The sequence below is a fragment of the Aythya marila genome, assembly GCF_965140915.1.
Source record: "Aythya marila genome assembly, chromosome: 25".
In the NCBI taxonomy this organism is placed as follows: Eukaryota; Metazoa; Chordata; class Aves; order Anseriformes; family Anatidae; genus Aythya; species Aythya marila.
Window position 1 is genome coordinate 6,413,465 of NC_139066.1, and position 13,195 is coordinate 6,426,659.

Here is a 13,195-nt window from a genome sequence, read left to right on the forward strand (position 1 = left end):
AGGACACAAACAACATTGTGACATAACTCTAACCCCAAATGATTGGGTTTGGCTTTAGGATTTGAGCCACTAAAGCCAGTTCTAGCAGAAGCGTAGAAAGGCAATAGGTCTGGTAACTGGTATTAGGGTGAACTATTGGGGTTTTAATAAAGACTGCTTTTGTGACTCTCCACATTTGTTTTGCTTCTGTCAAGATGTAAAGCAGTAAAAGGCAAATGTAATTTGAAATGAGGACATACAGAAAAAAGTTGAAGAGGGGATTTTCTTGAAAAACAATGGGGCATTTCCTGAGGAAACAGGTGCTCAGTTAACAATTGGCCTCATTATGATAGAATATTTGTCAAAATTGGGAAAAAGTCATGTCAGGAATGTTGATATATACTACAGTAACCAATAATGTCAAAACATGCACAATACCAAGTATACGCACAATATAAAAAAAATATTTTAGTGTCTAGAGTGAGAATTTTTTCAACTTTTTCTTTTAGTCTAGGGAAAAAAATAAATGTTGATACACTGGATGTCCCTATGACATAGCAGAAATTCAGCCAGCTCTAGGCTTTTAGATCAGCAGTACTTGGAACTGGTATGAACAAACAGATCCCATACAACTCATTCTACTTTCTGGATTTGTTCATGCTACCTCATACTTCTTTGGCTTTCTTGATATATCCCCATGCTGTGAAGAACCAGTGAGGATCAGCCAGTTAAATATGTCTTGTTAAACAGAAGCAGTCCCACTAACCACAGAGATGCTATGTTACATGCTAAAAAATATTCAGAGATGTGATTGAGTACTTTGTTCAAGAGAAGCTTCACAAAGTAATTAAAGACCCCATCAATTTCCCCAATTTATTTCAGAAAAATAGACAGTCATCTTTTTCAAGGATTTTCTCAGTACAGTTGTCATTTTTAACAACAACTATTTTCTGTTACATTTTCTTTTTAAAATAATGCTTTCCAGTATAGTACATCTTAAAGACAGAAATACTCTATTTAAACATAGGTTGATAAAAAATATGTATAAACAAAACAGTAAAACATTTTGAAGTCTTTCTTACTCTTAATAGTCTTAAAACTCTACGTAAACTTAGGATTTTCTATTGCTTCAGATATTCAGCAGGAAATCCAGTCTAATACAGCTGGATAATAAAATTTCACCCATTTATGTTTGCACAGACTAAATAACTGTTAATCATAACTTGAAAATCCTAAAGCAGAAATAAGAATAGTAACTGGATAATCTGTTTACAAAGTATTGTAATATTCCAAGGCACTTAGCAGTTTTGAATCAATGTTTTGGTTTCAGAATAAGCTCTTCTTTTTAAATCAATTAGGTTTAGAAACATTGAAGGGAAATAATCCAGATTCATCACTTCCTTTAAATGAGGATGCCCACTTTCAAGACAAAGAGGCCATTTATCCTCACCACTGTTAAGAAAACTCAGCTACTGCTTTCCTATCAGCTCCATGCCATGCTGACCTTTCCTGTTTCAGAAATTTCAGGGTTCCTTCATTATGAGATGTATGCATGACAGTGTCAGATTGCACAAGCACAGTTAAAGCGTATCTAAAGCACCACTTTAAGTCTGGTCATATAGAGAAAAGGGAAAACAGTGCATGCACCTTGTTGTACAAGCTATATTGCCTACTTTGCTGTAAGAAGAGCCCTAGACCTTTAAATCTAGAAACAGGTATTTAGTCTCTTTATAAATATATTTCACTTGTTCTATGATTGATGACAAAAGAAAGTAAAATGTATTTTCATTTAGAATTTATATTTATTAGCAATTAAATCAGTGTTCCAGAAGCTGAGCTGGACTGAAGGTGTGATCCTAAAAGACTACGCAATGTGTCTTGTCTTTGGTTAGCAATCACAGTGCTATACTGAAGAATAAAATCGTTATAATAAAGATTTATCAGCCAAGTACAGAAAACTGTTGCATTACATCTATTATTTGGCCCTACCTAGATAAACAGCTACATAGACAATCCTGTTATGAAGAACTGGTACCACATTCAACTACATTACTAATGATAGGATTTGTGACTCATTTAAAAAGCACATACATTTGATCCAAGATGGAGGACTTAAGTTGATGACAATTCAATTTCAGGATATGGATATTTGACCCAATTTATGTTTGACCCAATTATACACATACTGCATGGAACAGAAAGCTCAGAATCACAGCACTAGTAGCATATGCAGTTTTGTCAGGTTGCTCTTATTAGTATGAATCAAGTCTATAGAATACTTTTTCTCTATTCTATCCTGTGGCCTCTGCCACCTATTCTACAGAACAGATAGGAATTCAGAATTATTCCAGGCCATGGCAAAAAATATGGTCATCAAACACCTGCTGATTGGACTTTTCAAAGGTCTCATTGCAGAGTGGGCACTCCAGAAGATGGCTCTGCACATGGGCCTCATAGTCACTTGCTTCAATATCTTCAGGAAATATGTCATTACACATGGGGCATTTCCTTATAGAATCCTGAAGTACAAAGGAAGTGCAAATAAAGACAGTTTAAGATTTGTATTCACATTCAAAGAGAAGAAAAAGTTCATTAGTCAGACATTATCGGCTTTGGACAAGTCTTTCTTACTTGCAATACTCTCAAGTTTTCAAATGTTTTCAGGCTTCTGTAAATAGTACTTACAAGTCAAACTTCTAAGAGGTATTCTAACTTTCCATCCTAAATAACACATGTCCATGTCTGCAATATGAAATAAGGCATTTAGCAGCTGCATGCTTCTCATTCTGACACTGGATGCTGCCAAAAATTGTTCCTTAAAGATTAAGGTGAACAGAGCTTCCTTTCTCTTCCCTAACACCACCAACTGTTATTACCACAACTTAATCCTACAGGTTAAGTATCCATGATTCCATTTTGTTGTCCACTTTATTACCAGGACTAAAATGGTATGTAGACAATAGGCTACAGAGCTGAACATGTAGCTCCTCATTTCAAATTGTTAATTTCTGTCTGTAAACCACTAATTCATGTCCATTCACATCCACTTTACTTACTGTTCTGGCAACTTTTGACTCCAGGTTTGCTTCTGCAGCTGGAAAAGAAAGAAGTTCATTTAGCCACTACAAATGATTAACAATGTAATGTGCTGATAAATAGTAATTCTTGAAACATGAGTATGTGGCCCTGGTCTAGACCTCTATACTTGGTCTATGAAAACTGGACATAAACCACAGAACTAGCTGTCTCACAGATTAATAAACTATCTAACAGTTGTTTCTCTTCATAGAAGATGAACAGACAACTGATGATTTAAATCAACTCTTAACACCTGGCAGCATTTTGCCAAGTCACCTGCACACATGCAAAACTATGCAGAGGTACTGCTAAGAATTTATTTTCCACAGCATCCAATTCAAGAGGGAGGACAATTTGTTGAGACTTTAACTACCATGGATTTGTGATTTCAGACAGACTGCCAAGTACTCTTACCATAATATGGATTACCAAACACAAGGCATCCTGCTTCAGGAGTTGGAACTGGGGCCTGAGCTTGTGAAGCAGCAGAGAAAGAAGAAACATCTCTAGTCTGAGAGAGATGCCTCAGAAGGGTATCATTCTCTTCCCTCAGTTTCTGCAAAGGGACAGGAGGACAGAATCAATTTCCAGAAGCTCGGAAGACCATTTCAGAGAGGTTATACTTTGCACTAACATAGATCCTCTTAGACCAGAATCAAAATTGCTCTTCTTTTAGATAGCTCAGTCTTAGTCCTGCTTGACAGAATGGGAAAGTGAGGTAAGGAAGTGCAAGGATCTATTCTGTGACCTGCTCAGGAAGGTAGACAGGATGACTACAATACAGTAATACACTTTAAAAGACGGAAGACTATCCTGAAGTCATGCAGATAATGGCAGAGTAAGGAACAACACCATAGAGTCATTTTCTAGACTGGATGAAAAAGCTACATTCATTTAAATGAGAAAGTCCATTCATTTCAGTGAAATAACAGGAGTTTTTGAAAATTCCCACACTATTATGGGTGAACTGGTCTCATCTGTGGTGGGGGAAAAGGGTGGAACTTTTCCTTCCTCTTAGGCTGTACAGCAGTAGCAGCAACAACAGACTGAGAGTGAGCACATGGTCATGCGGACTATGTGAGCACTATGTGCATGCGGACAGCATGGCAGCCTTGTTTTAGGTGATAGTCCACATACAGACACAGTTAGAGATCAGCGTGATAGAAGGTTTAATGGAACTGGATATTAGACTAAGATATTTGTGTCATACTCAATGCAGAAGAAAGGTGAGGGAGCTGTGCCAAGTTCTCACCTGTTTTTCCTCATCAGATTCATTCTTTTTTGCTTGCAACATCTGAAACAAATGCCTCTGCTCTTCAAGTTCTTTCATTAAGTCCCTGTTTTGTTGCTATAAAGGAAGAGGATTATTTGGTAAATTGTGGAAAACTAGCAAACAAAGAACTATGACAGCTCCAGTCATTGTTCACATATACAGGCTGCCTCTACCTGCACTTATTACCAACAAATAAACCTTTGCTTGCACCACAAGTCTTACCATTTCATAGTTTGTGACCTTGGATATCTCCGCATTACCAGCCACTTAATGTCTGCATTTTCAGTACAACCTGAGAGATGACATGTGACCTCCAAAGGGGACATATGACAGGTCAAACAAACTGGGAGGTTAAAGAAAGGGAACTATGGCTGGTGAAAAATCTACACCGGCACATGAGAACTCTCCAAGTCTGCCAAATTCTCTGGTACTGTTGACACTTGCATTGACTGTGGATAGTTAGTACCTCCTTAGGAATCAGTGTTGTACCTAAATCTTGATTTAAATCAGTAAATCAGATAGGCTAGAGTACTTAGGGATTCAGCAGTCATTCTCAAAGTATCACTCTAAAAATCCTGAACATTTGGCATCACAATGGAGGTAATCACATAATGTATTTTAGGCATCTAACTTTCAATGTCAGAAACAGAGTAGAGCCTCCAAAAGTGTCCTGAGCAGGACACACAGAGAGAGGAGCACCTTTAGAAGGTCACTCAGGGCAACAGGCTTAAGAAAATGATGGGACAGCCTCAGACATCACCAGCGATAGTTCAGTAGAAAGAAAATGTCACTGCATGTTTCCCTTTTCTAATGTTCACAGTTCTTCATGTAGTGATTTTCAGTGCTGAGGTTTGTGGATTACTTGTCAAAGATCTGCAGAAGTTACCTAAGAAAAGCAAGCCTTTTGACCATAAATTTAAATTTGTTACACATATAGGCATCTCTAACATCTCAGGGAAATTCTGATTGTTCTGCAAATTGAAAAAGGGTGGACAACGTTGCTTTAAGTAAATGTGAGCTTCCCTACACAAATACCAGCAGATTCTATACAATACAGCAGAGCTCTGTGCTCAGCTCTTTTGGAACCATCTCCCCAACTTCACCCCCAAAAATGCTGGGCACCTGCTCACTCTGCAGACGAAGTGACAAGTTGGCCTCTGTCCCTTTCAAGTTCTCCAAGCGATGTTCGAGCTCCTTCTTTTGCTCTTTCTGCAGAGAAATCCCAGATTTTCAAAGGCAATGTCAAAGAAAAGAGGTGTCAGGTAAGGATGTGGGGCAGAGCATCAAACTATAGAATAGAAACTTTGTATTGTTTACAGCTTTTTGGGGGGCATTCTGACCATATTTCATCTTTTTATTTTATTGATTATTCAATGCTAAATCTATGATTGTAAAGATGAGAAAGGGGCAAAAACATAATCAGACAGTAGACCACCAAGGTTGCTGCCTCTCACCAGTTACTAGTAGCTTCCTGTTGGATGCCAAATTAATGGCATATAGTCTAAGCAGATTTAGGATAACTTGTCTTGTTTACACATAAGTCCCAGTCCTGAAACAGTTTTGCATATTTGCAACAATTTCCACTCAGCCAAATATCAGTTCTGGGTTCCCAATTACCTACTTCATCCCTTGAGCTGGCTCAAAAGAGATGAAGACAGAGACTGAATTTTCTCTCTAGAGAATCAGCATTACAAAATTTAGTTATACAGAGATGTTTCTTCAAAAACCACAACGTATGTGTGTACCATAAGAATTTGTCAGATGGTTCATTTGCAGAACCACCTATGTGGATTCCCATGCCACCATGGAGACTTCCCTGTTTGTCAAGGAATCTCCCAGACTTTTCATAAGATTGAGCAATATTTGTGCCTGGTTACTGCCAAGGACACCTCTCAGCCTCTATTCCCTGGCTTCCCCAAGCACCTTGATATTCAGGGAAGGTTTTACCTGTTGAGTTACAGTCATGCATAACTGACGATTCTCTTCCTTTAAACTTTCAAGCTGCTCAGTCTTGTCATGGTCCATACGAACCAGGTTATCCATGTCTTTCTCATAATTCAACACCTGAGACTAGGGAGAAAGAAGAATGGGCAGAAAGTGAAAATTTAATAGCTATGAGTGAGACACACAGGCCCCTTTTGCTGCACAAAGAAAATCACCAGAACCCATGGCTACTTATTTTTTTTCCATTAAAAAAACTTTGTAGAAAATGAGAATAGTTACATGGGGATATATCAGAGTTGATAAATGCACTAAAACTTGGTATTCACTCATATGTTCGTTGAGGAGCTTTCTACATTTTAAAATGTCACTTCTAGTCTTGGAATTCAGAGAGTAAAGAGAAAAATAGTCTGTTTAGCCAGATGGTTAGCCTATTATTCTGAGTTTCCCATATCCTACATATAACAAACAAGCTATTTTCAGTTTACCTTCTACCTTCACATACCTCCCAGATTTTGTCTTTTCACCCAATATTGAACATAATTTTAGAAAATTTTTCAAAACAGAAGTGTTTTCTGCCTGGATCCTTACCTAGCAGGAGGTGAACAATGGTATGATTTTGGTCAACTTAATAAGCATGCAAAGGGAACGTGTTTAGGGAGTAAAATCCTTGTAATTTCTTTTAGCACATCCCACACTACCTCTCCTTCCATAATATAGCTTTCTTGCGGTTTCCTGGACATAAACCGTATCAGAGGCTGACATTTTCCAAAAAAATCCATACAACCAGAGAAGAAACTTATATATCACATATTTGCTCAAGATTGCACAGCTCTCTGTCAAACTGAGACCATCAGACCCAGTTCACAAAAGCAAAGGAGGGCAGCTATATGTTTTCTACCTGCAGCTGGTCCATGTGATCCAGGGCTGTTTTCAATCTGGTTTCCAAGTTTACCTTTTCAGAGGTCACATTCTGAATTTGCTCTTTGAATCTACTCAGAACAAATCAAAACACACCATACTTTCATAAATGGAAATTTAATCCACAAAGGTAAGGTGCTTAATGAAATACTGTTTTAAGAGATGCTGTAAATACACTTACTGGTGCAGTTCTGCCTCTCTGCACTCATCTAGCTCTTTTAGATGTTTATTTTCCTTTTTCAGGGAATTCAACTCCAGCTCCAGTTCTTCTTTGCTTCTCCTAAGAGACTCTAAACCATTCTGCAGCTTCTGAAAATCAAAGACAGGTCAATAGGAGGCAAAATGGGACCCAAGCAATAGTCCTGCTCTGAAGTGGAACTGCAAAATCCCTCTGATGCAACACTTGCAGGCTGCCCACCTTAAGGAGAAAAACCTCTCCTTTGCATCTTTCAGACCCTGTTTTATTTATACTAAGTCCTGAGCTAAACTGAAGGAGGAAACAATAATGATGAAGAAACATTAGGAACAGGGATGGCCTTTCAATTTTGGGACAGCCTACAGAACAGTTTTGAAAACTCCCCTTCCCATATGTTCACAATCCATTTTTCTTGTGATGCCTCTTGTTCAGCATTATCATTCTTATTGTAGTAGAGGTATTGTAATATTTGGTAAATGATTAAATAAATAATACAGGGAGAAACTTCCTTAATTTTCTCCTGGAAGCATACAGTGGAGCAAGACCTGACTCAGTCTCTCTTCATGTTTCAGACTTAAAGCTTCTGACTTTTGTTGTACCTGTGTCTTCTTGAGCTCTTCTTGCAGTTCTGTGTTTTGTTTCTGGAGACTTGCGCAGGTTGCTTGCAGCTCCTCATTTTCTTTAAGCAAATTTTTGTTTTGTAGTTCAATCTCTTCCACTTCTCCCTGGCAAACAACAAATTTGTTTAGTCGTCATGGAAACATCAAAAAGCTATCTTCTGAAGAGCACAATATGATGAGCTAAAAAAGATGTATTCTGCAAAAGGGAACATAATGTACCTCCTCATGTTCTTATTATTAGTTCAGACCAGACTGCTACTTCACTATCCATAGTCTGTCCGAAGCTGACCATCAACACAGTCCTTGAATACCAAGCACACACTACCTCTGATCTTTTAAGATGCTCAATCTTAAAGCAGAGGCAGAAGTCTGCAATTTTTTTTGTAGTTTGTAAGATTAGGACCACACACTGGGTGTCTGTGTAGTAGTTAATAAAAGGGCTGCACACAAGACACTGCAAAATAAGGGTGCTTCACAATACGTCAATTATTGTCCATGTGTATGTTCTTACTCCCATCTAATGGAAGGCTGTTTCTATGAACATTACATTTCCACTAAAAATATTCAAAATGCCCTGAACCACTACGTATTTAGTCACTCCCCATTGAGAAGAGCTTACTATCTAAGTAAACTAGTTTGATAAATGTTAATTAGAGAAAGGCTGCCCAAATTTGGGTGACAGATGAGTAGCAAAGCCAGGAATAGAATCCAGATCTGCTGAGTTCCAGATCAGTATCCGATTTACTGGATCCCTCCAACTTAGCAATGAGCAGATGCCAATAAAAGCAAAGGCAGGAAAAAGCAGGGGAAGAGAGGACACATACCTGTGTGGTTACCACCAGGATATCATCCTCACTCTCTGCTCTGAACTGGAAAGGAACACTGGCTCCACGGACCATACCATCCTGGTCGATGTAGCAGAACTGGTAGTATTCATCATCCTTCGGTAGGTAGTAAGCTTCAGACAAACACAACAACCCTGTCATATGTTTGTAATTACTCAGGTCTCTTAACTACATAGCACAGAAAGTCAGCACCTAAGAAAACAGACATCTTACTTCAATATTGTTCCTCCACCACTAGTAAGTCTTTGTGCCAGTGATAAGAACACAGACAATATCACTCAGTTAGGATGGCAGAATCCAGTAGATTTGCTTTTTTTGGCTGTAGTTATGGGACTTGAAGTTTACTACAGCATGTTACTACAGATTTTCTGTAATTCTGAATGTAATACTTATTAGTGGCAGTAGTGTGGGATTTTGTGTATGTGCTTGTGTGTACACATACACATATATTCCCTGAGTGACCCAACCTCCCAACCCACCTTTGAACTGGATTTGTTGCTGCACAGCGGTATCACCATGGACATCACTGGGCAGAGGAGCCCACATGAATGTGTAATATTCCCGGGTTGTTTTCCATCCCACCTGCAATAACAAAATTCTTAAAAGGGACCACATAGTTCACGCTTATCCTATGGCAACTGGACTATATTTCCACATAGATCAGTTAATGGGAAGACTTTTGCATTGATATTCTGACTTCACAGAGTTGTGGTCTATGCATAAATCAAAGCTACTCGCTAGCATCTGCCTTATTCTGAGGTCTATATTAGGGGGGCGAGGGGAGCACTGAAGTAGGAAATGCGTTGGAAGGGATGGTGTCAACATGATGCAATTATTCTTTACTGATTCTGTGAATCACAGTCTGTTTAATTAGTCTTGAAGCTGGTCAGGTAAGAACGTGCCTGGCATTTTGTCTCAAGGCACAAGAAAAATGCTGTATTACACAAAGTTATTATTGAAAAAAAATCTCTTACCCTGTTCTACCAAAGCCCTAAGGCCTTTCTTAGAGATGAAGTATGAATTAAATGTCAAATTATTTGTTTGTGACAGCTGCTGCCTTCTCATACTTGGCATATCTGGTTACACAGTATTCACTTACCCGGAAAATGCCCACCCAGTCCTTCCCACGAGGAACTATGTTGTGTGTGAGAGTATAATAACAGATTACATCTCCTCCAGGAACATAAAACTTTTCCACATTGTTAAAGATGACCTGGGAGAAGTGGCAGTTGTCTAAGAGGACAGCAGAAGTGGGAGGTTCGTCCGAAGTCTCATCCATCATGGAAGCCTACAAGAGGAAAGCTTAATGTCATTATCTCATTTTGGATGTTGCCAACATAGTTGTGTCCATGAAGGATATGAAGAGGTAACAGCTGATGAATGACATAGCTGTAAGGTCCTAACCCCCTGCAGACACACCAATTTTTCTCAGCAAGGCACCTGCACTCACTACTGCTGCGACGAGACTGCTCCTTACATCCATGGCAGGTTGCAGATTCTCTTCAGCAGAGCGTAAGGCTGACCCCTGCTTCCTAGCCACAGCGCCTGGAGCTCTGAGGCTGCCAGTGTGACACAGCAGCCTCTCTCCTGCATGGGACCCCATGAACCAGACCCTGTTGACCATCCTACAGATCTGCTACTCGAGAGAGGCAGTGGTACCTCGTAGCAGCAAGAGCACGCATGCCTACTGGTGTGATTCCCTGCTTGACAACCCAGCTGGAACACAAGCTGTCCCTACATGCAGCCTTATACCATGTTTTTAATGTGATTTGACACTCCACACACATCTCCACTATATGTGGTTAACGTGGGGGTGCATCACCTCTTCTGAAATCTGGAGACTAGCATATTGATTGAGAAAAACAGAGGTTTTGCTGCGTCAGTGAAGCGCTCCTGCAGATAGCAGTAATAGACAAAAATAGCAGCATATGATCCAAGCTAGGAGCTCCAAGGTTGGTACAGTCCAAGCCCTGACACGCTTCACCTTCACTGTCTGACCATGGTGAGACACACTAGACACACTCATGCTGGTGATATGCAAACTCAACAGCCTGGCTGTTTTCTGCATTCAAATCCAACATGATTATTTGACCTCCAAATACAGCATCTTTCATTGTAAGCTTTTTTGCTCCAAGAAAAAGAGGCACCTTGCTAAGATCAGCTCCCATGGAAAAGCACAGAGGAGGTCCAGGTTAGGCAGGTTGTTGTAGTTCTGTCTCACAAGCCTGTGTTATGAGGCCATAATAGCCTTGGTACTTGTGACTGTTACAGTGAAACTGCAAGATGATTCTCAGTATCAAAATGATTACGTTGCATGGCAGCAGGGTCAACAAACAGCATTGAAGCTCATGCATTAGTTATCTACAGAAAGCTTTTCAGTGCATTGTGACACTACAAATGTGTTATGCACGACAACATAAACATGCAGTGTGTGCATCTACTGGATCTGAACTGCCAGATGTCCAGGCATGACTAGAAATGACACTCAATTACCCTCTTTGACACATTATCTTCCAGGCAACCAGACTTAAGCCCTGGCAATCTGTCAAGAAACAGATCACTGCTGAAAAAAACCTGCCTCCAATCCCTGACAATTCAGTTCCAGGAATTCAAAGCAGAACCTTCTCAGCCAATTTTAGTGACAGTAGTAGCAAATAGGTATTGACCTCAGAAATGACAGGAAGTTCATCTTGAAAAACTATCCTGCTGGATGATTTAAGGTCACCTCCAATCCATGAAACCTTTCATTTTTTGTCACGACTGAGGACATCATCTGTATTCTGTGCCAAAAAACAGCCTGAAAAATCAGGCAGAAGCGTAGATGGGCATTGTGGGGTTGTGCTCAAAACGGAAATGGTACCCGTGCACCTGGAAAGAGCACTAATTACAGCACTGATATATGCTGCTTTAGGAGCATGGCTAATTAATTCCTCCTGCCAGAAGCTGAAGGCATAGAAATGGGTGTGGCTCAAACCTCCAGGGAATCCAAGAGGTGCAGTTTATGTTTTAGTTAGTAAAGCATAGCAAATTATATGTGCCTTATCTAAGCCTCGGTCTTTATTTGGCTGACGTCAACCTCTCCTACCTTGACGTGACTTATGATGCACTCCCCTAATGCCCTGGGACCTCCTGACAGCCAGCAGACCAAAAAGAAAAAAAAATAACAACTTAAGAATAGCTCCTTAATAGTTTCAGGATATGAGCTCTTGCTACCATAAGACTTCAATGTAACTTGCAAAGAAAATGAAGCGTCAAAGCCTGGATGCAGCAAAACAATGCATTCTGCTGAAAACAAAGATGAAGAGTGTTGTTTTTTGTAAAAGTAATTGTGAACTTGAAGAAAAGAAAGCCCATTGGTCCTGCAGACTGTGTTGACAGCACACTATGCACTTCACTTCAAGGAAAAGACAGGAAGTAGGAAGATTTTATTAACATTCAAATTTTTGTTCTATGAACAGTCTGTAAGTCATCAGTGCAGGAAGGAGAGGCCCCATGAGGCTGCTGCTGCCCGAGGAGATGGGGAAAGCCGCAGCTTCAGGGATGGAGGCGCAGCAGGCAGCCCCAGCCAGGTAACGCGGTGTGACAGCACGCACGGAGGAGGGCACGACACACACCTCTTCCTGTGATACTCACGGCCCAGCTTTTCTCTGGGGGCTTTTTTTTTTTAGTGCTGCTGTTTTGTTTTCACTTTGCTGTTGCTGTTTTCTTCCTTTCGCGGACGGCAGCGCCCTAAGAACGCCGAGAGCCGCGGATCGCCCCTTCCCGAGCGAGAGCAACTCCCAGCCGCAGCTGGGCACCGGGACACCGCGGCCCCCGGCAGCACCGGAGGGGTCCCAGCGGAGGCCGGGCAGCGGCACCAGGGCGCTCCCCGCGGCCGCACAACCTCAGCTCCGCCGCCGGGAACCGAAAGCGAAAGCGCCGCCGCCTCGCAGCGAGCGAGCCCCGAACCTCTCCCCCCCCCGGCCCCCCAGCCCGGCCCCGGGGGCAGCGCGCGGCGAGGCCTCCGCGTCCCCACCCCGGCTCACTCACCGAGAGGCTCGGCCGCAAACCCCGGGGGCGGCGAGGCGGAGGGCGAAGCGGAGCCCCCCCCGCCCCGCCCCCGCTGCGGGACGCGCGGAGTCCCGGAGCCCGAAGTCCCGGGCACGGCCCGCGACGGCCCCGGCCCGCGACGGCCCCTCCCCCCTCCGGCCGCTCCCCCCGGCGAGCCCCGGCCCCGGCCGCGAGCCGGCCCCGGGGCGGCTGCAGGGGTGCCGCGGCCGAACGAGGCGCGGGCACTGCCCGGGGCGGCTGCAGCCACACTAGGCAGGCCGGCCCGCCCGCCCACTCCCCGCCGCCTCAGCGG

The 13,195-nt window shown here is 41.9% G+C and overlaps 1 protein-coding gene across 1 annotated transcript; it reads right to left on the minus strand.

Moving 5' to 3' along the window:
* Positions 1 to 838: 838 nt before the first annotated feature.
* CALCOCO2 (calcium binding and coiled-coil domain 2) lies at positions 839 to 13,188 on the minus strand. The gene is made up of 13 exons (XM_082778780.1): positions 12,883 to 13,188; positions 9,953 to 10,141; positions 9,333 to 9,435; positions 8,833 to 8,966; positions 7,988 to 8,113; positions 7,374 to 7,501; positions 7,173 to 7,263; positions 6,278 to 6,400; positions 5,453 to 5,539; positions 4,310 to 4,405; positions 3,472 to 3,613; positions 3,036 to 3,073; positions 839 to 2,498 (listed from the first exon to the last, which is right to left on the minus strand). Exons 2-13 carry the CDS (start codon positions 10,133 to 10,135, stop codon positions 2,322 to 2,324), a joined length of 1,428 nt encoding a protein of 475 aa, XP_082634906.1. The 5' UTR covers positions 10,136 to 10,141; positions 12,883 to 13,188; the 3' UTR covers positions 839 to 2,321.
* Positions 13,189 to 13,195: the final 7 nt, after the last annotated feature.

Bases quoted from the DNA above. Each gene is read 5' to 3' on its own strand.
- CALCOCO2 (XM_082778780.1), bottom strand. From the start codon at position 10,135: ATGATGGATGAGACTTCGGACGAACCTCCCACTTCTGCTGTCCTCTTA. The intron at 8,967-9,332 runs GTGGGTTGGGAG...GTTTGTCTGAAG, and splicing joins GCAACAAATCCAGTTCAAAG to CTTACTACCTACCGAAGGAT. The intron at 8,114-8,832 runs GTATGTGTCCTC...GTTGTTTGCCAG, and splicing joins TCCTGGTGGTAACCACACAG to GGAGAAGTGGAAGAGATTGA.